Source organism: Microsporum canis, genomic scaffold (assembly GCF_000151145.1).
Source record: "Microsporum canis CBS 113480 supercont1.7 genomic scaffold, whole genome shotgun sequence".
NCBI classification, from domain to species: Eukaryota; Fungi; Ascomycota; class Eurotiomycetes; order Onygenales; family Arthrodermataceae; genus Microsporum; species Microsporum canis.
In genome coordinates this window covers 1,643,364-1,670,256 of record NW_003299163.1, presented here as the reverse complement: position 1 = coordinate 1,670,256, position 26,893 = coordinate 1,643,364, and the positions used below count along the sequence as shown (strand labels likewise).

Here is a 26,893-nt window from a genome sequence, read left to right as displayed (position 1 = left end):
AAGCTGAGCTTGTAAAAGGGCGTTGAGTCTGGCTCAATGTTTGTCATGGATTGCTAGTTATAGAGAGAAAATCTGCTATGTTTTTCAGTTATACTATTGTTTACTTATTATGCCTTGCAGCCTTCATTATGAAGCTCACAGCATAAATATCAGCCTATAATGACTACAATCATTAGTATCGTGAATATATGTTTTGATCTACCAGTTGTCTGTATAGCCCAGTACTAATAGTCATCGAGCAGTGGAAGAACAGTATTCAGTATCAAATACGTACATTTCCTTCAATATAAGTTAAAAAAAGAGAAATTATATTGGCTCCTTTGCCCCTCACAAGGAATAGCTAAGCTACTGAAGTAGTAAGCTAATCTCACATAACTACACTCAATATTATTTAAAAAAAAAAATGTTTCTTTTGCCTTGTGTGTTTGGTAGTATATGAAAACATTCAACTTGAATCCGAGTGGCGGACTCCCTGATAAAGGGACCTCTATAGCTTTTGCTGACTGCAATGTTAGAAATCATAACGTATACATAAGTTATACAACCGAAAAGGAGTTTGACGACTGATGAACGATCAGAATGTAAGAACGATGGATACGAGCCAGAGAGGCAGTGTAACTAGAGATCTTGATATTGAGACTGATCATTACTATTTATACAAGGGGCTTGGGGCCCGAAAGAGGCTAGACAACTGGAAGCTGTTGAACAATGCCATTCTTCTTCTCAGCAACATATAGATGTGCGTTCCCAGGGGCCGTTGCGAAGTAAAGGTATTGTCTCATGCCATCGCCTGAGAGTCTGGCGGTGCCAAGGGATGCTGGTGTGACAATGCCATGCTCCAAAACCCAGTCAGACACAGGATTGCCTTGTGAGTCGAGTAGCTGTACCTCAACCACAATATGCTGCCGCTGGACTTGCCCACCAGCCGTCGACATTGAGACGTACGAGCCGAACCCCCCGTAGGTTGGAGGAATGGCCAAAGCGATCAGATCTGTGTCAAAGACTGTCAACATGTTGCTTCCGGTGTCGTTAAGCATTGTGACGTTGATTGAAGATGGCTCTGGAACGGCAGCGGGGATCATAGTCTGTGAGGACAGTTGCTGCCCATAACCCTAGGTTGAAATATAGTGAGCAGGGGAATAGATAGATATTTAAGGAGAAGGGAAATATCTACCTCCCTTCAAGCCTCGCAGACCAGCTTCCTTAGCCCTCTTTCCCCTTCCGGGGACCACCTCTTCTATAACTTCACAGAATAAGCTTTGTCCATTAATCCATCCCATTCCTTCTCAAGGCCTGCCTGAATCTCGCTTTTCATCACCTCCACGAAAAACCTGTGCGGCGGTGGCCGGGATAACAACGACAATTAAACCTCTAATATTGTGTTAGATAGATAGGGACGTATCTGCAAGGTGTTGATCTTCTTGGGTCTTTTCTTGTTAAAATTCTTCGTTGTCGGCTTGTCCATGTGTTGATGACACCGTCTCTGGCTCTGGAAAGCGAGGTAAGAGACCTAACCTGGGAGCGGTGGTGGCGATAGAACCTTCGTTTACCGTGGGCCAAAGAACGGAAGGGACAAGCTTAGAGGGAAGAACATGCTTCTTGTTATCTGGTGATACCACATATACCATTCAACCAAAAGATCATACTAGGATTGCATCACGAGTCGCTGCAATAGTTGTGTATATCCGTATGGTGTGCCTGATGTATACCCCCGCGAGAGAATATAGCTGCGACTGAGAGGGAGCTTCTGCCCATTCTGTATGCCTATACGGGCATATACGGTGGACAAGGCTGAGAGACACCAGGCAAGATACAGCAGAAAGAAGCACACGAAGAAGATAGAAGAGAGGGACATGGGAGACAAACAGGCGTTTTCCAGGAGGAAGTAGGAATTCTATCATATTCCCATACATAGGCGTATATATATGTATTTCTTTGACTCCACTTGAATACGTCAAAGGGAGTGAAAGAATGATTCACTGTGTCAACAGAGCCAGTATTGAATATACCCACTCACCAGAGAGGATTCACGCATCTCTTTATTACATGTTTATGCTCCCTCAGTGAGTGAAACTTGGCCTCCTACTCTGTATTCACATGGTGGAGGTTGAAGGGCTTCTGTATAAAGACCCCCTGATTTCCTGATTCCCCGAAACCCCAGGCTTAGCTTGTATATTGATGGAGAGTCTATGTTTTTGCCTATACCTTGCCGTAAGCCTATGATGTCTTGCTTGATTGTCTCGAGAATAACCCTAGCGATGAGGAATAATATTAGGTCGCCTTGAACAAACTTGTGGCCAGCCAGCAGATGCTCAACAGCATGCGTTCTGGCCTGGCTGCTACCACTTATCGAGCCTGCCATTGGCATGGTAATGAGCCGTTATCACACCTACAAGAGGGAGTTATTAGCTATTGTACACTTCCTGAGAAATTTATTACACGGAGGCTCCTTAAAGTCATCGCTGATGTTGAAACATTGTCTTCTGGCTCACACACCCTACCCCGACTTGGGCTAGCTATTTAAGCTGCCTTCGATCGGTGACGCTGAGTCGATGGCACCGCTCGCATATATGCTTGGTTCATGCCTGGGACTCCGTCTGCCAACGGGCCTAAGGAGCTACGATTACAAGAACAATAAATATATTTCAGAAGCTAAAATAGTCTTCTGCACCGCTTCATCATGTTTGGTCTTCAGAACACCCCCTTACTGGTAGGCCTGGACATGGGATCCCCATGCCCTCAGCTATGAGCAGAAAGTCCATTCGAAGTTTTACACAGTCAGTTATTGGTTACAGTCGAAGAGGCGCTTCAGATGACCGAACAAACCTACAACTTACATAGCCACTGAAAAAGAATACTTGCCTCAGGAAATCATACCTACTCTAACATATTATAACGAAGAACTCAAGAATATTCTTATGTGTGCCTTCTGAGGTGGTGGCATGCATATATGTCAATATATAACCAGTCTCTCTGCCGCAAATCAGCGCGGGCTCACCCCCCTGGCCGAATGGCAGATTTCGACATATATATCACCTCGGCTCACCCCGATATCTTCATTTTTGGAGACAAATTCAGGATTCAGGTTAGGAGAACCAGTGATGACCTTGTCAACCACTATCAAATGCACGAGAAGTGGCGGATACCAGCTGTTGCTAGAGATGCCTTTCCTCGACAACCAAAATTACATTCCATTTACCCAGATCCTGCAAATTCTTGTAGGCTGATGAACAAGCCATTTTGACGATTGTGCTGTCAGAAAACAGCAGATGATTACCATTTTAGTTTTCATGGAGTCTAGGTATATAGTCTTGCATAGCAATGAAATACTTTGAAACTAATCATTATGGACCCCTTATGGAGGCTTTATTTAAGTCATATCGGCAGACCATAGGTATTTCTGCCCTCCACTGATCATCCAGTCACTGGGAGATAGTGGTAGGCCAAATGCCCAGCTTGAGAGTATGTCTTCTATAATGTCAGCCTTTACGCAGTCCATCATTATAATTTACTTTGGTATATTAGAGCTTACTAGTTGGAAGTCTATGATATTATTATTGCGACCGGGTGAATATTTGACTCTAACAGTTGAATATGCCCCGATTTCGTGGAAGTACATATTTGGGTAATGATTTCTGGCTATGGATTGGACTGGGGTAATATGTGTTGAAGCTATTACTCCTGCGAAACAACGGTTCTCCATTTACTATCATAATGTTGGAAGATTTAGCATGATCAACCCAAAGAACGACGTTTCTGAAAAGATTAATAATGAGCGACGGGGCCGTAGCATTCGCGGCAACACATCTCGACCCGCGCTTCAAATGGTGCGACGCAAAGGTAGAGGTAGTTAGGGTTCAGGATATTTTTTCACCATATATACCTGAGTTAGAATTGTGATTACCATGGACAGCTATATCCCGTGTTTGGTAGGTATAGTTTTGGAGCTTGGATAGCAGGTATCTAGTCCTTTGAAAGAGTTGTTGATGTTGTATGAGAAAGGTCACTTTGATCGGTAGACGGCCTTTTCTTTTATATTTCTTCAAAGACAACGGAGTAAACGCGTAGTGCTTGTGAGATATAATGGTATCATTCATAATGTGCAAAGTAACCTCATATTCTCGTACGCCGGCCCCATGCGTTCCCGCATGATAAGTAATAGAAGACCGGTCGATGCCATGGCACCTCTGGTCCAATTGCTGTTATACGACCTCTTGTGTTTATCCCTCTGGTAACAAACGGAGATGTCGTAGAATGATAAAGCCTGCCATGACCTTGACCTTTAGCTGGTAGATTGACCCAGAGTAGGCCCTATAAGTATCAGTGCAAAATCGTCAGGAGAAGCACATGTGCTATCTTAATTCAACATATAATCCCTTTTACGGAGTAAGCATTGCGTACAAAAGATTCACGAGGGAATAAATCCTTCTTTCCATCGCCAGTTGGAGTATTGTCCGTGTCTTGACTCCAAGATTGGCCCATCTGGCGTGTACTAGCTTTACGAAAAATTACGTATATGATTGGTTTATGAAGTATTTTTGTGTAACTTGGCGTATCGTTCATATGACTAATAACCCTAAATCTAATTAGGATATTAGTGGGTCTAATCTTAGCGAAAGTCAGGAGTTTATTTTTAGACTTAAGGTTATCCCGCGCTCCACAGCGGGATACCGCCACAGCCCCAACCTTCAACCACCACGGCTTCATTCGCGATGGGTGCTAAGACCGTAACGGCTTCCACGATCACATACAACTGGTCTTCTTGAATACATGCCTCGAGGTGTTGCGGTATAGATATTATTCTGGCATTGGCCGAAGTACAGTGCAAAATTCCCATTCGCAGAGTAGCGACCCGACATAGGTAGGACGATATCTAGACCTCCCATTCTAAAAGCCCTTGGTTGACCAGCGTTTGGCACTTTTTCTGGCGTTCCAAACGATACCGTTCTGTGAGCGATGACAAAGACTTAGGATGGTTACCACCGCTCAGAGTGCTAGTTTCCTCCGCCAGATCTTTCAAGTACTCAAACTGTCCCTTCCAACACCGGTCGATAATCCGGTCAAGAGGGTCATTGCCTAACGACGGAAATTCCATACGGCGGAAGAGGTCAACAATATTAAGACCTGGATCTTCGTTCTCATACGGTTCGTAACCTCGTGTCATAAGATATATAACAGATCCGATGGCAAATTGCTCTGTTCGGGCTCCATATAAACCGAATGAGCCTGCATCGTCCACGGCCTCTACACCAAGTATTCGCGCCCAAGGAGGAGCGGAACCATCTGACGGACTGCCTATCTTCGCAGCACAATCAAAATCTATAAGTTTTAACCGATCATCTCCGTCGAGAAGTAGGTTCGGTGGCCGAATATCAGCATGGACGTATCCAAGGTTCTCCAACCAAGCTGCAGCATGGGATAGCTCCATGCTCCATTGCTTAACTAGCTCGATAGGCTCTTGCGCTGTAACTGTCTCGACGCGGCCGCGGTAACTATGGCCAACGCGGACCTGGTGTGCTCGAAACCGCTGGTCCAACGTACCACCTCTAAGAAAAGCGAGGAAGTTGCCCTCTGGAACACGTAGAAAGCTCTGGACAACCATAGGACACGGATTATGTTTTTCGAAGAGGTCAAACATCTTAATCTCCCGTGAGAATGCATCACTCCTATTTCCTCGTGTATCTTTAGAACGATCTCCTCGTCGATCTTGTACACTAATCCAATAGCTCCGAGAGATAAGAAAGGATATCGTGCTAGCCTCGGCGGCTGTTTAATAAGACTCATTTTGTGCACGTTAAATAGCACATGAAATAGCGCATTAATGTAAGGGGTGAAACTACATAAAATATAAAGAGGGCAACGTTGGTGATTTTATGTTTAGATTATCACGGCCCTGCTGCATTGACGGATCATATGTAAATCCGACACTGGGAAGTTCGATCGGCTGTAAGCTATAGTCCGCCGTATATTTTTTTATTCAATGTACATGACTCGAAAGCCGGTAGGGTATCCTTATTCAAAACCAGTTCCCATCGACTTTCTCTGGTCTTTATCAGTGGCGGCTTCATATGCCACACCAATGGTTGTCACCTTCTTTATTCCATCTATTCCTTCAGAGCTATAGCTGTCATGCCCCTTGCCCTCTTCCATAAGATAGACCTCAGTATTATTCGGGGTACTATTCCTTGAGCCACAGCTTCTATCCAGAAGCTTTCGATCATCGGTTTTTTCAAACTGTTTGTTGTGAATATAGCTGGACTGGTGGGAGTCGCTGACATTCGATCTCTTGTTCGAGCCGTCTCTTTGTTTATTCGGTGTCATGATGGGCCTTAGTGTGGGTATAGAGGTTGCGATGATGACGAGATACGCTTCCAAGGTCCACCAAGTAGCGAGATGGGCCATAGCATAAGTGATATCCGCTCTTGCTGTGATTGCTCTCAACTGGATAGTTTTGATAATTGATGCAATCATTGCACTTGAATTTTGTTCATTAGCCTCGGTTGTCTTATCAGAAAAGCATAACGGCGCTTACATGACTCCGAGGCCCATTAAGAGCGAAAGCGATATTTTCTTCTTAAGTTCCATGTTCAGATTCCAAAATATGCTGGCTGGAAAGACGGCAAGGGCGAGGTCAACCGCGGAGCATACACCTTCAATTTACAATGTCAGTATCTCTTTTCAATGAAAAAACAAAAGGTTCATAAGGGGAGTAAACTTACTGCCCTGAAAGTAGCCTACATATTGCTGCACAGTCGGCGGCCAGCAGTGACCTGGGGCACTGGGATCCCAGAACTTATATATCGGCCGGCACTGGACGAAGCTGATTATTACGGTCCCAATATCAACCACAAATTGAATCCATATTAGGGTCCAAAGCAATCGACTTCGCCATTGAATCGGGGGAAGAAGACCAAGCAATAACGACGCATAAGCGATGCGGCTAACCCCAGGCGACATGATGGAGAAGAATTCGCAGAGATATACCCATTTCACCGTATACATAATTTGCTGTTTGGATAATTCTGCTATATGGGTTCCTAGCCCCCAATGGGTGGAAATTGTTAGGAATGTAGAATTTCCTATCCCAAGGGCCTTTATCAAGCAACCGGTTAGCTATATCCTTTTCCCTCTCTAAAAGGATTCAAGCCGGACTCACGAGTGCGATCAAAATAAGCGCATCATCCACTGTGAACCTCCCGACGATTTTCCACCTGACATAGTATCTGGTACCAACAACACAGATAGCAACGCCGGCAAGAAACCAGGCGAGGACCAGCACAGTGGTCCCCATGTACGCTGGCCCGGACATGAGCATTGTGAACAGTCCTTCGATCCAACAAAGGAAGAGGATAGAGAGGAACAGGTGAGATGGAATCTCTATAGAACAATCAAAGACATTGAGAACTATGGTATAACGGGCCGGACTGGCTGTACCCCGTAATTATGGGGAATCGGGAGTGTCTATATAAACAACCAACGGAGAATTTATGACCCACGGTCAATCGTAACGTTGTATCTCTTCTCTTCTGACTTATTTTCTATGCTAGTAAAAGCCTAACAGTAGTTAAGCCGCTTTGTATGGCGATCGTTCGGGGACGATCTGCTCAGGAAATTGCTATGCGGTGTCTAATAGTTCAACTATGAATACTGCGTACTTACCACAAACCCCCAGGTAATTGATCAAATATCTGTCACTTTAGTCATAGTCTACGAGTCCTCGTACTAGCTTGTATTGGCGCTTGACGAACTTCTAGATGCCAAATGCGAAGATCCTTTCGATCACAGCCATATGGCATACGAACATTCTCCCATAAACCTCGCTTTAATAACGCTTATTTTTCCCATATACCACCTAGGAAAAACTATGTAGAGCAAGCCCTCAATAGTAGCGTTACCCTCTATCGCCGCATGGCCACCCTGTGGCTTGAAAACTGAGGATGTGACCGAGCCTTCCAGTTCATCGATATACCCTTCGACCCTTGTAGTTATCCGTGGATCAACGTTTAAACTATTTAAATAGTTAAAGATTTCCGCCTCTCGTATCGCACTCACGGCGTTGCTCTATCTATACCTAACCGTTAGTTATAAGTTTCTCGGTAACACGGATTGTCTCTCACAGGCTGCTACCCCCCGACCAGGTCTAGGAATGGTCCAAGTCTCTTCTCAGACCACAGTCCAACTAGTCAATGCCCCGGAGAGCTGGAGAACTCGAGCGGGAGGTTCCATGATAATCCAGGAGCGCTTCTCGATCGTCAAATTAAGCGTAACTTACAAGTTAACAAGGTTAAGATTTCCCAAGGGATCAGACCTCGACGCCTTCTCGAACATCTTGTTTACGTACATTTACGTACATCGTACTCTTCGTCCTCCACGAGTTAATTTCCTGGCTTGCGAGGTGTCACATACGATTTGCTGTGGGTAGCAAATGGCTGAACACATGAAATGGTTTTTTCTAGCGGAGCGAACCCTCTGCAACCCTCCAGTGAACAGACCTACGGCTATAGCTAGTGGTTATATACACCAACCCCACAGCTTGTACAGGTGAGAGAAGCCCTGGCTGTTAATCATGAACCGGAACTAACCGTAAGAGGCTGTTGTCTAGCTCAGAAAGGAATAACTATCGAATGATTAACCGTTAGTTGTTTTTTCTGCTTCGTTAGACATGGGGATGGCGTCCACAAGGCGGTGCACCAACATGAAAGAGATACGAAGTTGTTATATGAAATATATAACTAATTAACAGCACCCTGTGTTGCTCCAGGCACCTGGCTCACTTTTACCCCTCTTTGCATCAACTTCGTGCAGTTTGTCGAGACAAATATCTTCTTGCCACCATGAATTCAGCCACGGTAACCAACAATGGAGAGCCTGCTGCCCTCATAGCCAAGTTGCAGCATCTTGCTCCGAGACTCAGTGACGATGCAGACCATGAAGCGAAGAGAGAATGTTTACAAATCAGTAGAGCTCTCACTGCCCAGCTGGAGCAGCCAGAAACCACAGCGGTTGACATGCTCTTTTCGGTACTATACCTTTTAACCCGTCTTATTCTCTGTTTCTTTCTATTCGTCACATATATTATACCTATATACTTACCCCTCTATAGCCTATGATTGCCGCCACTGTCAGAATTGCTGTCGACTTGAATCTATTTTCGCACATAGTCAAAAACGAGCCCGTTAACTCTGCCAAATTGGCCGAATTGTCTGGCGCAGAGGAGCTGCTGATAGGTAAACACCCTATATCCAGACTTTATGGTATCCATACTAATGCCGAAACCTTATAGTCCGTGTCTTACGACCTCTAACAGCACAGCATTTCGTTGAAGAAACAGCTCCGAAAACATGGAAAGCGACTCGTATTACTCATGCCATGACTATAGAGGGAATTGCTGCTGGCCATCGAATGCTGTACGTTACTACACATATATAGTTGCCCTGATTCCCCCGTTATGATAACTAACTGTGCCTTTTAGTTCCCAGCTAGTTGTTCCTGCTATTCAAAGTGCTCCAGCTTACCTGCTAGAAAGAGGGTATACCTGCCCATCTGACCCAAAGAACGGACTTATCCAGTACGCTTTCAACACGGAGAAAACTGCTTTTGAACGTATTAGTTCCATACCATCCCTGCTTGCGGACTTCAACTCCTTTATGGGCAATACAATGGGTGCCCGTACATATTGGATTGACTGGTATCCAGTACAGAGCCGAATTATAGATGGAGCATCACCTGATAAGGCTTTGCTTGTGGATGTAGGCGCAGGAAAGGGTCATGACTTGTTGGCGTATAAAGAGAAGTTCCCCAACACCGGCAGGCTGGTATTGGAAGACTTACCAGCTGTTACGGAAGCGCTTGGAAGTTTGGACTCGGCGATTGAAAAGGTTTCGTATGATTTCTTTACGGAACAGCCCATCACTGGTAAGCTACTGCTCGTCTACTCTCTCCAAAAAGAACTCTTACTAAATTCTTTATAGGTGCAAGGGCCTATTTCTACCACCATATCCTACACGACTGGTCCGATGAGCAGTGCCTCAAGATTCTTGCAAGAGTTGCATCCGCCATGACACCAGGTTACTCGAAGCTTCTCCTTCACGAGATGATTATTCCTGAAGTAGGTGCATCTCAGTTCCAAGCAATGTTAGATATGACAATGATGGCCTTTAATGGTGGGATGGAGCGTACAAAGGAACAGTGGACTGTGCTATTGGAGAAGGCAGGTCTTAAGGTTGTCCAATTCTGGGACCCAGCGGAAGAAGGTGGCGATGGAATCGTCGAGGCCATGAAAATATAGATTCTAGACTAGACCTCGAGTCCCTTTAATTGTATATAAAAAGGGACTCCTATATTAGATAAGTATATATCTACACTTAAGCAGGCTGGTTGCCACTCTGGAGGCCTGGTGTGACCGGCAAAGAGTGTGGTATTCATATCGGGAATAATAGGAGTATCATGATAAGGGGTCTATCATTATAAATGGTATAATCGTGGTATTCCTTTAAGATGTGGTCGTAGATGCCAGTAGGAGAGATGGTCCTGTTATGAGTCGGCCTTAATTCAGGGAATGGAAGTAAGAATTGGTATAGGACCATCAAGGGGATATATCCTTTGAGCTGCCTTCGATGAATAGCTCTATTCCTGGACTGCAGCATCCAGCACAAGCTGTAGACATCGATTCCCTGGTTGTAACAACTGAGCCACAGTCTAGGGAACTGTCTCAAGGGCAGAAAGATCCATAGGAATTTCCAGCGAAACCATGGATAATTTGGCCAGACCGTCATGGCCATAAAGAATGACACAGCCGTGAACCCAGAAGCCCCCCGTTGGTATATGAATTTTTCGAATCCTTTGAAGTAAAAGCTGCAAGGCTTTGTTGCTTGGTGAATGACAGGCAGGACAAGGGTAACTAAACGCCCATATTTAAATGCTGAACGGGCTGCATCCCGAGCCTGTAAACCTGTGATCTTCTTTTTCATCAGCGCCTGAAGCGATCGGAAATATAGATATTTGATACGTGACGGCCCATGAAGCCCGGAGAGATGTTCTGTGTAGCAACGGCATGCCTGCTATGGGCTGCGCTGGCGAGCTGCTTCACCTTCACGGTCAACACGACCAACGGCCTCATCACCGGCCATCGAGCCAGAGCAGCGTCAGGCGTCAAAGAGTTCCTTGGGATTCCTTATGCTCAGCCTCCTGTCGACAAGCTGCGATTCATGCCGCCGCGGCGATACGTTGGCGACAAGCCGTACGTCGCCTCTGCCTTTGTATGTCAAAAACTGCACAACCTCCCGTCCCCTCAGATGCTCCAGCTAACTCGTCGCAGTCAGCGTGAGTGCCATATCATGTTCAAATGACCAGCGAGACAACCCTTGTTGACTGACTGGCTGTCTTTGTCCGAAGTGATTGTGTATATACGCCGTCGAAGCTGGTCGCTTTTCCTGGCGCGACGCCCAACTACGCCAGGATCCTGACAGCGTTTATGGGCAGCGGAGGTAACGCTCACAGTGAAGACTGCCTGACGCTGAACATCTGGACGAAGGGCACGGCGGGCCGGAAGAGGCCTGTGTTGGTCTTTTTCTACGGAGGACGTATGCTATCGCTCTATCTACTGTGTATACATACCACTTACTGACGGAGGGACATAGGATTCACGATCGGAGACACCAACACGCCCTTTTTCGACGGCCAGTTCTTCTCAGACGCAGAGGACGTTGTGGTGGTCACGGTCAACTATCGAGTTGGCATCTTTGGCTTCCCTGGCGCCCCTGGTCAGCGCCAGAACCTGGGCCTGCGGGACCAGCGGCTTGCCATCGAGTGGCTTCGTGACAATGTCAAGGCCTTTGGCGGAGATCCAGAACGAATCACCATCTTTGGCCAGTCTTCTGGTGCCCTTGCTGTCGATGCGTATTCCTATGCATATCGGCATGATCCAATCGTGTCTGGCCTCATAGCCCATTCCGGTACAATCTTTAGCTTCCCATTGAATTCAAGGGAACTTGCGGCCGGGAACTGGTACAACGCTTCTTCCTTCGTTGGTTGCGGTTCAGAAGGAGATGTCCTAGCTTGCATGCAGAGCAAGAGTGTTGACGAGATCAGAGTAGCTGCTGACAAGGTCCGTCCACCGCCGAATACGAGCGTTGCGCGCTCCCAGCCTGTGTTCCAGCCTGGTCCCGATGGAGAACTCGTCTTCGACGATTATGATACGCTGGCGTCTCAGGGGAAATTCACTCAAGTCGTAAGTTTTTGTCACATTTTTACTGTAAACATCGCCGACTGAATTGTGCTAGCCCATGATACTTGGCCACGGAGACCGTGAATCTTCCTTCTATAACATCTCTGCATGGGCTCGGGGCACCGTCCTCACCGATGACCAATGGGCACAGTTCGTTACAGAAGTGTTTGGGTGTCCGACCATGAAGGAAGCAGACTACAGAACCCAGCACAAGGTTCCCGTGTGGAGATATCGCTACTTTGCCGACTGGGATAACACCCGGCTGTTCCCTAATAGTGGCGCATATCACGGAGTTGACTTACACATGATATTTGGCAACTCTCGAGGTGTCACCGGAGACCCAGAATCTCCAGAGCAAACCGTGCTGAAGAGGTTTATGCAAAAGGCCTGGGCCACTTTTGCAGCTAATCCCTGGACCGGGCTCAATAACCATGGATGGCCTGTCTATAAGAAGAACGGTAAGTTGGATTCCTCACCCCTTCGTTACAAGCCTGGTCGCTCACTGCAACATCTATTATGATCAGCCAACACGGTGGCCCGTCTAGGATACGATAACAGCCCCTTCCCAGAGTTCATCAACCCAGCAGCTTATGATGCTATCTGTCCTACAATCTAGACTTATATACTCCGTATACACTTATGGTTTGCTAAGGACCTCGGGGTTTGGCTCTCTACTCGCCTTCAACCCAATATTTATGATTTAATATTCAAACGGCAGACCATAGAGTCAGCAGACGGAGTAACTTGAAAGCCTTCATTTCATTTCCATGTGATTGGAGCCGTCGCCAGTTATAAGAAATAAGAAACATCCAACGGTTTAACGTCGCCGTTAGAGATTATGTCTCATTGGCATAAACCAGCCTTGTCGACGCCAAAGTATGCCGTCGCCATGGTAGCTTCACGCCAGCCCACGCAGGTTTCCGATAGTCCATGGCCATCGCACTGGTAAAGTCAAGCAGAGTCTATATTGTCATCATCTGCTCTTGCTTGGCCCAACCTACGCGGATATGTACACACACAAAGTACTCCGTAGTGTGCAACTCTGTCCCCCACGGATCAAAAACCTTGTATAAGTACAGGCATGGGTGGTACATATCACGAAGTCTCACTTCGCTAGTTGCCGTTGGCAAGGGGAGGAAGACGTCTATGCTCAGCCGTCCCGTCCGTCAGCGTCCTGTCTTTACACCCTAGCCATGATTAGGGACTGGCTCGTCTAAGGGGTGCAAAAAGCGTTAGGATTAGAGCTCGTCTTCACTCGGGGTAATAGTTCAGTGGTTATGCTTTGGTGGTTGTGAAGGATTCTTGTCTGGCTCCGTGGGGGTTGTCTACAGCCATTGATTGTACGACTTCATGGAAGAAGCAAGGATGCGTCTACGGTATCCTTTTTTGAACCGGCCGGTCCATCCGGGTGTTTGTACTATGTACGATGGGATGGAGCCTCGTTAGTCCCTGCATGGTGTTTTGCCCTGTATTCCCTTGCTCAGACGGCCTTCATCTCTCCTCCATCTTCGCTCCATTTCTTCGATATATTAGCCAACTTCCAGCCTACCCACGCTAGAGGACCGACTGTCCAAAGGCTAGCTAGTGGCCAATATCACTTACAGAATATGATACGAGGAGCAAGCCCCAGTGTTTCGAGCCCCTCTGCGAGGGAAAATTATGTTTTGAGATAGCAAGTTTCAGCCTCAGGTAGGGTCTTCACACCATGCAGTGCGAGAAGGCCCTGATGCGCAACTCGTGGAGTGACAGGGAAGAAGCTCAAGTCCACCAGTGAAGGATCACTCCATCAGCCATCGAAAAAGCATCAACTAGCTCTGGTGGATTTATCCTATTATTTTTCCTTTTCCTTTTCCTTTTTTTTTTTTTTTTTTTTGGGTTGTCCCTTTTCATGTCTCCTCATTTACGGCAGTGGCAAAGATTTTGAATCATTTTGATGGCTGTATCAACATGCAACTATACAGGAGGCCCTGGTGCTCGCCCTAACGTTCATCTAGACCCTCCGTGCCGTGTTGGTCGCTCGGTGTATGAACTCCAGTTCGCTCAGAGACTCGCGCTTCTCGTCTGATCACCAGCATAAATATGTACTCCGTACATACCTTGGACGCACTTAGCTGACCCTTGGAGAAGTGGACTCGAGATCAGACTGTAGTGCATGGCTTTCTGGGCTTGCTGGGCTTGCTGGGCTTGCTTTGACCTCTTGATCGGCTGCAAGCCATAAGCAAGCTAAGCCCCTACGGGGATGGTGTCAGTGGTGACCAGAACAGCCCGTATATCTGGCCGGCATCGTCCTGCTTCTGGTTCCTGAACATATATATAGCAACTGTGGCGTGACGAGCCTACCATCCTTTCCTTTCTTTTTCCCTCTCTTTCTTTTCCAGCCTTGTTTTTGTTTCCCCAAGTCTTTGAGGAGGGCGCAACTATCTTCCAGAACGCCGGAGGGGGGAGGCAATTTCTTCGCTCAGAAAAACCTAGTTGTCGGCTCTTCCGATGGCTCGGGTCCTGAATATAATAAATAGCATCGCTCGAAGCCCTGGGAGCAGTTGGTTTTGTTGGAACATCACCAATTCACCTTCTACAAGTGTGCTGGACCCCAATTGAATAGAAACAATGACGTCGACGGGACCAGCAAAGGCCAGCCCTACCGCGGAAATATGGATAAGTGAAAAGAGCCTCTTCATCTTCATTGTCTCCATGACTGTTCTAGGCTCCGTGATCCTAATCCCTACTGCATACATTCGATGGCGGCACAAACGGCTCATGGAACCAGAAGTTTTCCCCATCATACTTGCATATGCGCTCTACCTCGCAAACGAACTTGTTCTGCTCAATATTCAGCCGCGAGTCTACCGGCTCAGTTATGTGACGCTGGGCATAAAGCCGGTCTACCCAGAAGTCATCCACGACAGACACGATGTCATTGTTTTAGCCTACGTTTCGACCTACCTCTTCTACTCGTCGCTTTGGTGCATCAAGATCTCCCTGATTCTCTTCTTTCGTCCGTTCCTGAGGGCCTTACCAGACCAAGTTTGGTGGTTGAATATAACTATAGCCTACCTTATCGTCACTTTTGCGTTCGGGTTCCTTACGACTCTGCTCTCCTGTGGTGGGCCTCAACAGCTCAACCACGTTGGTCAATGTAGGCTGACCCATTTTTAAACACACACGCTTATTGGAAAATTGGCTGACGATGTACAGCGTACTGTCAGAGTCATATGGACTCGATAACCCGAAACTTGAGTTTATTCGGTTGGTTCGCGGGTGATGTTTCGACTGATATTCTAAGTAAGTTTTTTTGATACACATTAACATTGATAGAGATGCTGATAACTATATCACAGTCATGATGCTCCCATTGAGACTCCTATATAAAATGCACATCTCTCACTCCCAGAAGATTAGAGCTGGCGCTTTATTCTCTGTCGGAGTACTTTGCATGATCACTGCCATCATCCGTCTCGTTCAGATCGGCTCCAAAACTGGCATCACTAACCCGAACGTCCAATGGTTATCTCTCTGGGGGGCAGTCGAAGCTACCACTGGTACGAACATCTCGTATATATCATTCAGATTAGAAACTATAACTGACAATGCATTCAGCTATAATTGTTGGATGTCTTCCAACCTTCAGATTACTTTTCAAATCGCCTCCAGGGGAGGGTCAGCCCAACTACTCGCTTAAAATGCCTTGTGCCAATTCCGCGTCGAGTTCGAATCCATCTACTCAAGGCCATAGGGAACAGAGAGTCATTTCGTTCATTAATCTAAAATCCTTTAGCTCTCGAAGCGACAGTCAACACCTAAGCCGAGGAGAGACAACGGCCTCATTGGAAGAACTAGCTCCGACTGGCAGGGCAGGGACCCTAGTCACGCCTACAGGGGAAGATCGCTCTGTAACTCCCATGCCTTGTTAGTTTGTTTCTTTTATTTTCTTCTTCTTTTTATTTCTTCTATCGTTTTGAATGCGTTAGAGGACGTTTTTACCCGGCTAGTTTTGCCGTATGAGCTACGACATTGAATATTGAGCGCTGGGTGGTGTAATATCTTGAGATACCCTGGAGTTAACCATTTCATAAAAATGTATGAATATATATATATAGCTAGTTAATATTTAAACAATAGTCTATGACACAAGTCTTATCCCATTCATCAATCCGTAAATATATATCTACCAATCATCTATGTACAATGACTATCTACATGTAGGCCAGCTATGCGGAAAGCCTACTCTGGAGAGCCTGGATTCTCATTGTGCTCTCCTGGAACTCGGTCATGGACAAGGCCCCATTCTTCAAGGCCGCCACAACCTCGTTAACGATGGCTTCCCCCTGAGTTGCATTCCTACCGGAAGCAAGCAAGATATCAACTCCGGCTTTCGCAGCCATCACACCTCGCTGTCCGTCGGTTCCGAAGCTTCTGAGAGAGCCAGCTTCGATAGCATCAGTGATAATAACGCCCTTATAGCCAAGTCTAGTTCGCAGCTCATCGGTGGCCCACTTCCTGCTCAGACCAGCAGGATATTTAGCGTCCATGGCGGGGTATACCGCCCAAGACGTCATGATCATGTCGACACCGTTGGCAATGGCGGTATGGTATGGCACTTCATCGATAGCACGAAGCTCAGCCAAGGAGGTATCGATCTTGATAGGAACCAGATCGGTATTTTCACCTTTCTTTGCGGCTCCAAGGCCAGGGAAATGCTTCACCGTTGACAGCACGCCAGCACGAGACTGCGAGATAGCAAAGGCCGAACCACACTCGCTCACTATCTCGGCATTGTTACCGAATGAACGGCCAAACTCGTCGATGAAGTTGCCTTCTTCACGATAAATGTCCAAAACAGGCGCCAGGTTTCCGTTCAACTTCTGTGCTTTCAATGCAGCTGCGGCATCCCGTCCGGCCTGGCTAGCATCTCTCATGGGAGTCGAGGAATCGCCAATCTGCCGTGCAGTCATGTTTGGACCGCCGGGGACACGACGGACGTTGCCGCCCTCCTGGTCGGTGGTAATGATCATGGGATGGCCGTTGTAGGCTGGTGAGGCCTTGTAGAGAGCCTGGAACTTGTCCATGATGGCTGGTAGGTTGGAGCCGACATTCTCCTTGAAGATTATGAGACCGCCGACCTTGCCTTGCGAGGTGAGCTTGTATAGGCTCTCTGGAGGCGTAAGGCCTGGGTAAGAGTATATGACATGCTGGCCGACTTGAACTGCGAGGTCAACCGCGAGAGCTGGAGCGGATACGGCCGCCAATTGGACAAAGAGGGCAAGCTTCATGTTTATTATCAAGTTTGGTCGATAGTCTGTCTGTTGATGTAGTTATGCTGTTGTTAGATATATATCCTCCCGTATGGGCGGGAGGCTGTGGTATAATTTATATTCGTGAGCATTCTCCAGCGACCGTGAAGACCAGCCTTAAAGCATAGTCGAAGCTTTCAATATATGCAACACATCGTATTTATGCTGCATCAACATACTCGGACCTGCCTCTGGTGCTGCCACCGTGCCATCGATGAATGGCACCTAACTCTTCGTGTTGGAGCTTGTCGCATCTCGTATACCAGAAAACCATGTCGATAAGCTTCAAAATACGGCCAGAAAACCCCTGAACACCCCACAAGGCGCGGGGATCTTCCACGAAGAAGCAAGGCGGACTACCAAAGATGAAGATAGAACAGGTTGGCCGATGTTTGTTGTTAAGGTGACATGGTTGATTGATTTGGAGCGCTGGGAGTCCGGGGAGGAATAACTAGATAGATAATAAATAGTAAATATATAAATGCTGAGCGAAGCACAAAGGGGTTAAAAGACGGGTATACAAAAAGCAGCAGGCAAAAAGGGACAGGGGGTGGTATTCGAGGTACCCATCAAGAAAAAGAAGCAGCATCAAGCAGAGCGCAGGGATTGTGGTTGAAGTGGAGATACACCAAAAGAGCGACGAGAAATCAGAAGATATATAAAGAGTCCCTTCAAGGCACGAATAGAACGGAAGTGGGCATAGGGATATCATAAAGCAGACAAAAGATAGAGCAGATAAAAGAGTAGAGAAACATCGGAAAGCACAAGAAAAGTATCAAAGCAAATCACCACCTAAAAGTAAGGCAGAAATAAAGTCAGGCAATAAAAATTACACAAAAACATTAAACAATAATCCGTCCGCTCTTCGAGTATAGAGGGCAGAGCAGTAGTAAAGATTCTTCTTGTCCCGCCGTCAGTTATATCGCATAGCATAGCATAGTAAGGCATTGATAGTATGGTATTAATAGAGAAGTCGTAGATCGAAAAGGGAGGAATTAGATAAATGTGGAGTAAACATAATGTGATGTTTATACCATCATCAGCTTGGTAGTTCGTCGCTCTGGGAATTTTCTACCGGGAGGGTTTGATCCGTTTTCAGGTGCGCCGTTTCCAGGGCTCGGGGAAAGTGATGGGGAGTTCGCAAACTGCTGTTGTGAGGGGTGCTGTCTACGTTGATCAGGCCTGGGTCGAAGAGATGATGGGTTCATTGGCCTAAATCGCGGGTCACCACGGCCGTTAGGTGGAGGGCCTGCGAGTGGTGAGGAAGCGTACGGTGGCCTCCTGTACCCTGGGCTAGAGCCGGGACCAGGGCCTGGATGGCCATGGGGTCCGACGGGGTGCATCGATAATGGGGACGGAGGGTGTTGACCATGGTAATTGTGTGGTGGAGGGTAACCTGGTGAGCGCGGAGGCATCATACCCGCGGCTCGTCTGCCATCACGTTCACAGTATGCATTCCCGTTCCACTCAAAGTAATCACCTCTCAATACGACACGGCAGGTGCGGCACTTAAAGCAGTCCGGATGGAACTTTTGGCTCTTCTTGTTCGCGTTATCGGGACTGAAATCTTCTGCCTCTAGGCAGGGACCCTCGATTCCTTCGCCACATTCTGCACAAAGGGTGCCATTGAGTCTGTGGTAATCTGCCGCACAGTAAGGATGGTTGTCAAGGACATAAAAGTCTGCTGTCTGGAAAGGAGAGCGGCAAGTATGGCAGACGAAACAAGCCTTATGGTAGCGGCCTGTCAAACGGCCATCCGCAGAGGACACTGATTTCCCGGTGATAATCTCACCACAGCCACGACAAGGATGGCGACGTTTCCCGGGGGTTGCGGACCGGGAGGGTGGAGGTTGCGGTTGCGATTGTGGTTCTTTTTCTTGCGGTTCTGGAGGAGGCTGTTGCTGCTGCAACTCTGGCTGTGACTCAGGCTGAGGCTCTGGTGGTGGTGATGGCGGCGGTGGCGGAGATTGTTGTTGCTGTTGATCAAAAGAAGGACGTTGCAAGCCTGGAGATGGAGTTGGAGAGCGGTACGGGGTATACTTTTTTGGTGGCACTGCCTCGAGCCGCGGCGGGGGAGCATATTCTCTCTCTCTGCTCGATGGGCGTAAATTGGCCGATGGATCTGAAAGTCGACCTTGCTGGAATAGAGGGTCAGTTGGAGAGTCGAGGTCATAGGCATATGGGTCTGCAATAGGTCGTACTAGTGGCTCTTCTTCAAGAAGACTTAGATGGTCGGTATTATTTTTATCTGATAGGGCTGACTTGGGTTCGGAGACGCTTGACGATTGTGAGGGTCTGCTCGAGAAAGAACTGTTTGACGGTGCCTCAGATGGGGAGGAGTTAGAAGACGAAGTTGAGTCGTTGGTGGAATGATATGGATCTCCGAGCCCTAGGCCACTGGCGAAATTGGAGACGGAGAACTCCCTATCGACTTTATGCTCGGGAATAGATGGACCAGGGCTGTCTGGACATTTGTCTGAACCGTCCATATTTTCTGATTTATCATCACCGTCCATCATCTCGGGGGATTTGGTCCTAGTAGTGAAACCAAAATCTAGGCCTTCCATGCCGTCCATTTTTCGTACTTTATCTCTAGGAGGAAGCTCTCCCCCAAAACCAGGGTCCCGATTATTGCTATCGTCATTATTATTACTGCCGAAATAAAACGGCTCCGAATTTCCAGATGAAAACACGGGGCTACTGGCAAGGGCGGTGATAGGCCCCGACGGAATCGGAGGAATACTGTCGTCCCCAAACCGGCCTCGGGACGATCTGCGAGATGAGACTGGAGATGGGAGATTATGTCCATTTCTGGAACTGGCCATGGATATACGCTGAAAGCTCTTGCTGTCTATTGATGCCTCCCGTCTATGCCTGTTGGCCGTGGTTGGGCGTGAGCTCCGACCATCTGTTGATGGAGACATGAAGCTACCATCTGAAGGAGAAGGGGAAGTAATGCCTCTGTGAGAGGAAACATTGGTGTTTATAGATGCAGCAATCTTTTTAGCCTTTGATCCGCCTGCAGAGGCTGGCCTGGGGAACGGGGGAAAAGCACAGTCCAGATTCGCCTTGCCTTCAGGCACAACGGCAGCGACAGGCGATGGTGGTGGAATAGTAGGGCTGGTATGGCTTCGCTGCAGTTGCTGGAGAGGTGAAAGTGGCGAGGCAGAGAGCGGAGTGAGTGCACCAAACCCCCCAGGAGAGAGCTGTGTACCATGTGTCAGATATGGTCGATCTAGCATTGTATCGTACTGTCAGCGACCTGCGTCAAATCAACTAAGTTGGAGAACATATAAAATATGTACATACTGGCAGCTGTTGGATCTATCTTTGGAGGAGGCTGCACACGTCCTAGTCTGTTGAACAGCGATTCACGACTGAGGCTCCTTTTCGGTGGCGGGCCATGTTCGTTGAATTCTGACACAGACAACTTCTCTTCAACAGGTGAGGTTGTCACCGTAGGACTCGCGACTTTTGAGCAAACATGGTCTCCAAGCGTGACCAGCTCGACCTCCGCATGGCAGTCAGAGCACTTGATCTTGGGCAAGGCGTCCATCATGATCCCTCCCCCACACCGTTGTCGTTGATAAGTTCAGATTCACCGCATGTGTGTAGAGAGAGAGAACAGCGCATCCATTCGCTATAAGTCGATGTCTCTCCTATTCTCTGTGACCGTCTCGTTCTAGCTATCTAATTTGTCCTTTCCGCCTGTCCGTCGTCTATATTGCGTGTACTCAATAATATAAGTCTGCTTCCGGAAATTGGGCCTTACGGCTGTCCGCGGTAGTGCGTAGTGTAGCGAGAGTAATTAAATATCTTAAGACCGATTAGATTGAGGTAATAATCTAGTCTTCTGGTCGGCGCAATGTTTGTAAAGAGGAAAAAGTATGAAGCGGCGTACCTAGGCGCACTGCAGCCAGGCAAGACTGACTCTTATGCTGTGGGAGGTATAGGAGGTTCCAGGGGGGGCTGGTGTCCGTTCTAGAAGCCGGGTGAGAGTAAAATCCAAGCAGAGCGGTGAACCGGGGCCCTGTCAGCGTTCGGGTAGAGGACGGTTGGGTAGAGCTGTTGTATATATCGGAGAAGGTGGAAGTCGTGAAAGGGAGAGTGAGTGAATGAAGGTGAAGATGCAAAGGAAACAATAATAGAGATGAAAAACGCATGTCAGTCAACTCGCTGTGCTTTCGTCCTCTCCTTTTGCTCTCCTTTCGGTCAAAACGCCCGGAAAGGCAATGGACTACTAGATAGTCACGTGATTCAAGCTTCCCCTGTCCAATCGAGCGACAAGCTATTCCTCTTTAGGAAAGGCGTAAGGCACTCTTTGCCCCAAAATGGAATAGAGCCAGGCCCGTCCACGCTGTTTATGCTGACTCAGGTGCGATTAGCCAATCAGAGCAAAGTGACATGGACGCGCCGCGGTGGATCCGGCGATCACCAGGTATCAAAAACCCCTGAGAGAAGGAAAGGAAAAAAAAAGGGGTTAAACGAAGAGAAGTTAGAAGCGCTGGTTATGCAGGTCATGGTGGAAAGCATGTTATATTTACTCATTTAAGAGAGACGAGAAGGCTGGCCAGCCAATCGATGTAGCTCGATCTTTCTTGCGGGGGGGAGGTAGCTTGATGGGAACAAATCTCGATGTTTCGCCCTGCTGGACGGAGTAATCGTTTGCATGAACGTGTGAGCCGTGCAGGTCTGGTGAGCAGATTGGACGATGGCCTCCCATCTCTCACGGTGAGAAAGGCTGCAAGGCATATACAGAGCAGTTGTTAAGGCAACAAGGAACATGGATTCCGCCCGTCTCGCCGTATATGCAAGCCTTTCCCGCGAGTCCACACCGACCATGGAGCCTTTGCTGCCTCAGGTTGGCCATGCTCAGTCTGCAATCTGGCAAACTCTCCTGGTAAAATGCCGTTGGGATCGACGATTCCCTATATTAAGATAGAGTCAGCCATGCAAGTATACATGGAATCAACCGCACTGTACGGAGTATTAAAGAGATCAACTTGCCTCCCGTCACATGAAGGTGACTACTAACATTCTGCGTCCGATGCCGGGTTTGGCAACACAAATCACCAGAATACTCACGGAAATCGTCCACAATCCTCATCATCAAGTCGGCCTTTTACTATGTCCTTTTTACGAAGAACTTCGACTGACGTCTTCCTTCATAGAACCTCAGCTTTCCGCTTTCGGACATCACATGATATAACCGCAGCCTTTCACGGAATAACTATGTTACGTATACCCCCGGCCTTTCCCTTTTTGGAAACCCGAAACTTCTATCAACCTGAAAGTGACGACAAGATATAAAAAAGAATCTCACTGCCAGGATAACCATCGGATGTCCCGTTCAACAATGTCCCGCTGGCTGTCTGGCTTCTAAAGCTATCAGCTATACTGATAGCACAGCATCGAACATGGGTATAACACGGCTTCGGCGAGCTACAGTTTGCACAAGAAGGTTCATATCTGAGCCTGGCTTACTCCGAGTCTCTATCGTCAGGCTGGTAGGCATGGGTGTTGGGTATATTCCTCTGCTTATCTTGTGTTAGAGTAAGAAAATTTCCTGATAACACTAACGTGATCATTGGTGTGAATATGCTGCAGCTCTTAAATATATATAAAAGCGAAGAAACTCTATCTGGGCTGTATACACACTGCCCTATGGCTTTCATCAATATGATATTTAAGGGTTAATATGGGCACCCTCACTGAGCCCATTTAAGTGAAACTTACCCGAGGCATGGGTTCTCAAAGTACCCGCCACACTTATGTCTATTCCTATACATGGCAGCTGTAGGGCAAGATGGCTCTTTGGATGGCGATTTTGATGCGGTACACCGCTCTAAAACACAGTACCTGAGTTGATGAAAGAGAGGGGCCCCGATCCCATCCCAATAGCCCTTATGATCACTATATTTAAGTTGGACACATGATGGTTGCCTAAGCGAATCGGGAGTTAAAACCCGTGATGAAACGAGGGAAGCAACCACTCCAATTACTCCTTCGATTTCGAAGATCATCCGATACACCAACCCTTTGCAAGCTGTTGTATATTTGTGATATAAATATCTGACACCGCACGTCGCCAGTTATACAGAGTTACATAACTATCTGACTGTCAAAATTTCCATCTCGACTACAGCCTTGATTTAGGCAGACCCTGCATGCATAAGATTACACAACTTTCTGTGCATTAGCGATGGAAGCCTTTCTTTGGCCGGCCGGAGAAACATCGTGTGCACACCCCAAGGAAACTTCCATGATGCTTTATCGCCAACAGCAAAAATTCCGGCTTCACGGTCATATACTATGCAGGTAAAACCAGGCGGGAAAGTTGCTACGTCAAAGGCGTTGGCTATTAGAGGCTTAACTTCTCAACGTCTTGAGTCGCAAAATGTTTATATGCATCGAGTTACTCTGGTCCTTATCAGTCAAAAAGTCGGGACAATACGCCACTAAATACTGTTTTCTGGGAGTATCCACGCAGACATCCGTCTACGAAATCGCATGATATCCAGCCTGATTATTATCTCTCGACAACTTTGATACCTATCATAGTACAAAGGAATGACTGGCTGACAGTAGGCGGCCATGGCCGAGAGATGTGTCGCATGACCTAACGTAAGAGGGCAAAATCTGGGCGCGTTGAAACCCAAAGAGGCCGCATCATAGTTTATCTTGTTCCTCGTGCTGGCTGCAGATGATATCATGCATCTTTGCAGTTATTGTCCCGACAAAAGGTTAATCGATAATATACTTCAACTTTCCCAAACCACCAAACAGATCGTGTGGACCGAGAACTCATCATATCTGCCCCTTCGGCACTTGATCCCCCTCGGAACTTGATACGATACCTGTGGCCATCAATATGATATATATTGCCACGCTTATAAGGCATGTGGTATATAAGATAGGGCCTTATCATGGGACAAGGGACCATCAGGGTGGTTGATACTCGACTTTCTTTCTCACCCCTTCATACCATGTGCAAGTAATAAAGCGTCTGATATTCGGGCTTTTTTCCTGTTGGCATATATTGCCGGCTTCTCTGATTTGTTGCTAGAGAAATGTTATTCTCAAGGCTTCGTGATGTCTTCTTGCTGGCAGGATTCGTTGCTGCCGGTTATCCCCCCAGGCCAAAGGATTTGGTAACTATAAAGTCCAAATCCCTTCCGGGGGCAACCATTACCTACAAAGAGGTGCCCGTGAGTGCTTACGCCGACTTTGATGCTCCCCATCATCATCTTACCACCCATGCTTCCCTAGTGCTAACACATCATAGAAAGGAGTCTGTGGCAATGCCAAGTCATACTCCGGCTATATCAACTTCCCTCCCAACTCTATGCGCGAGGCTCCTCAAGATTTTCCGGCTCATATCTACTTTTGGTATTTTGAGTCTCAAATAAACCCAGAAGCCGCCCCCTTGGCTATCTACATCAACGGTGGCCCGGGGGCTGGATCTATGGTCGGAGTATTCGTTGAGAGTGGGCCATGTCGTATGAGTGAGGATACCCAGTCAACTTTTCCGAACGAACATTCGTGGAACAAGGAGGCCAACCTGCTATATGTCGACCAACCGGTGCAGACAGGGTTCAGTTATGATGTGCTCACCAATGCCACTCTTGATCTAAAAACCAACATATTGACCCCCGAAGGGCCTGACCATGAGCCAAGTAATGATGGTACTCTTATCTCTGGAACCTTTGGTAGCGGTGATCCTAGTAAAACTGCAAATACTACTCTCAACGCTGCAAGACATATGTGGAATATCGTCCAGGTCTGGACCCAAGATTTCGAACCATACACTCACAATAGAGGGAACGATAAGATTTCGCTCTGGAGCGAGTCATACGGGGGTCGTTATGCGCCGGGATTTATGGCATACTTCCTATCACAGAACAAACGTATCGAGGCTGGCCTCGTAGCTGGCTCAGTTCTTCACTTAGATACTGTTGGAATAATTAACGGCTGCGTGGATCTGTTGTCTCAACAGAAGTCAAACATTGATTTCCCGCATAACAAGAACACGTATGGCATTGAAGCAATCGATGATGCCGGGTATGACAAAGCTATGCATGCTTACGGCAAAAGGGGAGGATGTCTTGACCAAATATCAGATTGTCATGCACTCGCTAAGCGGCTCGATCCAGATGGATATGGTCACGTTGATGAAGTCAATCACGTATGCGAACGTGCCAACGACTATTGCAATACCGAGGTAGACGGTGTTTACGTTTACGGAACGAAAAGAGGCCTTTTTGACATCGCCCAATGCCACCTGGACCCATACCCGTCCAACAGTTTTCTGGGATACCTAGCGAAGACTGAAGTTCAGGAGGCATTAGGCGTACCTGCAAACCATACTGACCCATCCTACACAGTTGAGCATGTCTTCAACGTCACAGGAGACTACGTACGAAGCGATAAGGGTGGGCATCTACTTGATATCGCCAACTTACTGGACGCTGGTGTGAAGGTAGCCATGGTATATGGCGACCGTGACTTCATATGTAACTGGGTTGGAGCTGAGAATGTTAGTCTCTCCATCGACTACAAGGACGCAAAGAACTTCCGAAAGGCAGGCTATACGGATGTTTTCACCGATGGTTCGAACATCCCCAAAGCTCAAGTCCGTCAACACGGTCTCTTTTCGTTCACCCGCGTCTTTCAAGCCGGACACATGATGCTTGCATACCAGCCACAAGTCGGCTATGAGATTTTCCGCCGTGCCATGTTCAATATGGATATTGCTACCGGAACGGTCACCGAGGGTATCGAGAACTACTCTACGCAAGGAGAGACCAATTCAACACATGCTGAGCCCCCATTACCGACAGTCCCGCCAACCTGCAACATCTGGAGTTTGGTAATGACGTGTGCGCAGAACCAAATTGAGGCGGTTCAAAAAGGAGAGGCGAGCATCGTGAACAATATCATCGTAAGCCCAACTCAAGCACCAGGTGAATGTCCCAAACCTCAGCCCACTCAGAAGAGCTGGATGGAGGGCGGCCGGCAACAGCGAATAATTGTTTAGCATCTAACCGGCGCATGACTTTTATGAAATACAATTGGAGATCTATGATTTATGAGTTCATTTTCTTTGGATATATTCGATTACTTGGTTGGAATGTACGTGGAGGAAATAAGGTCTTGGGGTATGTTTCAGGATTTTTGAAAGTATGATGTACATGGTTAGGAAATAGGCCAAGGTGGCCGGTGATTGGAATCTCTCTTCTATTTTTATACCCTTATACTTCAATCACACTCGAATAGATGGGTATCTCTATTTCGGTTATATCTTGTTCTATGGATATCTTTGCATACGCTCTTTACCAAGTATCCCTGGAAACCTGTGTGGTAAAGGCCATATTAA

The 26,893-nt window shown here is 47.3% G+C and overlaps 11 protein-coding genes across 11 annotated transcripts; 4 read left to right on the top strand and 7 right to left on the bottom strand.

The window, feature by feature from the left end:
* Positions 1-683: 683 nt before the first annotated feature.
* Positions 684-1,628, bottom strand: MCYG_07827 (conserved hypothetical protein; the record flags this gene model as incomplete). Its single annotated transcript, XM_002843998.1, has 3 exons — positions 684-1,112; positions 1,332-1,371; positions 1,516-1,628. The coding sequence occupies 3 exons, from the start codon at positions 1,626-1,628 to the stop codon at positions 684-686; spliced, it is 582 nt and encodes a 193-aa protein (XP_002844044.1).
* Positions 1,629-2,050: 422 nt separating this feature from the next.
* Positions 2,051-2,362, bottom strand: MCYG_07826 (uncharacterized protein; the record flags this gene model as incomplete). Its single annotated transcript, XM_002843997.1, has 1 exon — positions 2,051-2,362. One exon carries the CDS (start codon positions 2,360-2,362, stop codon positions 2,051-2,053), a length of 312 nt encoding a protein of 103 aa, XP_002844043.1.
* Positions 2,363-4,873: 2,511 nt separating this feature from the next.
* On the bottom strand, positions 4,874-5,784 carry MCYG_07825 (protein kinase domain-containing protein; the record flags this gene model as incomplete). The annotated part of the gene is made up of 2 exons (XM_002843996.1): positions 4,874-5,509; positions 5,542-5,784. The coding sequence occupies 2 exons, from the start codon at positions 5,782-5,784 to the stop codon at positions 4,874-4,876; spliced, it is 879 nt and encodes a 292-aa protein (XP_002844042.1).
* A 228-nt stretch (positions 5,785-6,012) lies between these two features.
* MCYG_07824 (uncharacterized protein) lies at positions 6,013-7,315 on the bottom strand (the record flags this gene model as incomplete). Its single annotated transcript, XM_002843995.1, has 4 exons — positions 6,013-6,475; positions 6,533-6,650; positions 6,720-7,092; positions 7,157-7,315. 4 exons carry the CDS (start codon positions 7,313-7,315, stop codon positions 6,013-6,015), a joined length of 1,113 nt encoding a protein of 370 aa, XP_002844041.1.
* A 1,519-nt stretch (positions 7,316-8,834) lies between these two features.
* MCYG_07823 (o-methyltransferase) lies at positions 8,835-10,288 on the top strand (the record flags this gene model as incomplete). Its single annotated transcript, XM_002843994.1, has 5 exons — positions 8,835-9,020; positions 9,104-9,227; positions 9,308-9,407; positions 9,473-9,915; positions 9,972-10,288. The coding sequence occupies 5 exons, from the start codon at positions 8,835-8,837 to the stop codon at positions 10,286-10,288; spliced, it is 1,170 nt and encodes a 389-aa protein (XP_002844040.1).
* Positions 10,289-11,033: 745 nt separating this feature from the next.
* MCYG_07822 (carboxylesterase) lies at positions 11,034-12,842 on the top strand (the record flags this gene model as incomplete). Its single annotated transcript, XM_002843993.1, has 5 exons — positions 11,034-11,258; positions 11,420-11,582; positions 11,640-12,229; positions 12,282-12,684; positions 12,772-12,842. The coding sequence occupies 5 exons, from the start codon at positions 11,034-11,036 to the stop codon at positions 12,840-12,842; spliced, it is 1,452 nt and encodes a 483-aa protein (XP_002844039.1).
* Positions 12,843-14,833: 1,991 nt separating this feature from the next.
* On the top strand, positions 14,834-16,137 carry MCYG_07821 (conserved hypothetical protein; the record flags this gene model as incomplete). Its single annotated transcript, XM_002843992.1, has 3 exons — positions 14,834-15,362; positions 15,565-15,765; positions 15,824-16,137. The coding sequence occupies 3 exons, from the start codon at positions 14,834-14,836 to the stop codon at positions 16,135-16,137; spliced, it is 1,044 nt and encodes a 347-aa protein (XP_002844038.1).
* A 297-nt stretch (positions 16,138-16,434) lies between these two features.
* Positions 16,435-17,729, bottom strand: MCYG_07820 (glycosyl hydrolase family 3 N terminal domain-containing protein; the record flags this gene model as incomplete). Its single annotated transcript, XM_002843991.1, has 2 exons — positions 16,435-17,526; positions 17,697-17,729. 2 exons carry the CDS (start codon positions 17,727-17,729, stop codon positions 16,435-16,437), a joined length of 1,125 nt encoding a protein of 374 aa, XP_002844037.1.
* An 816-nt stretch (positions 17,730-18,545) lies between these two features.
* On the bottom strand, positions 18,546-21,073 carry MCYG_07819 (LIM domain-containing protein; the record flags this gene model as incomplete). The annotated part of the gene is made up of 2 exons (XM_002843990.1): positions 18,546-20,752; positions 20,827-21,073. The coding sequence occupies 2 exons, from the start codon at positions 21,071-21,073 to the stop codon at positions 18,546-18,548; spliced, it is 2,454 nt and encodes an 817-aa protein (XP_002844036.1).
* Positions 21,074-22,065: 992 nt separating this feature from the next.
* MCYG_07818 (uncharacterized protein) lies at positions 22,066-23,306 on the bottom strand (the record flags this gene model as incomplete). Its single annotated transcript, XM_002843989.1, has 4 exons — positions 22,066-22,258; positions 22,357-22,445; positions 22,916-23,051; positions 23,254-23,306. 4 exons carry the CDS (start codon positions 23,304-23,306, stop codon positions 22,066-22,068), a joined length of 471 nt encoding a protein of 156 aa, XP_002844035.1.
* A 1,281-nt stretch (positions 23,307-24,587) lies between these two features.
* Positions 24,588-26,554, top strand: MCYG_07817 (carboxypeptidase S1; the record flags this gene model as incomplete). Its single annotated transcript, XM_002843988.1, has 2 exons — positions 24,588-24,725; positions 24,803-26,554. 2 exons carry the CDS (start codon positions 24,588-24,590, stop codon positions 26,552-26,554), a joined length of 1,890 nt encoding a protein of 629 aa, XP_002844034.1.
* Between the last annotated feature and the right edge of the window lie 339 nt (positions 26,555-26,893).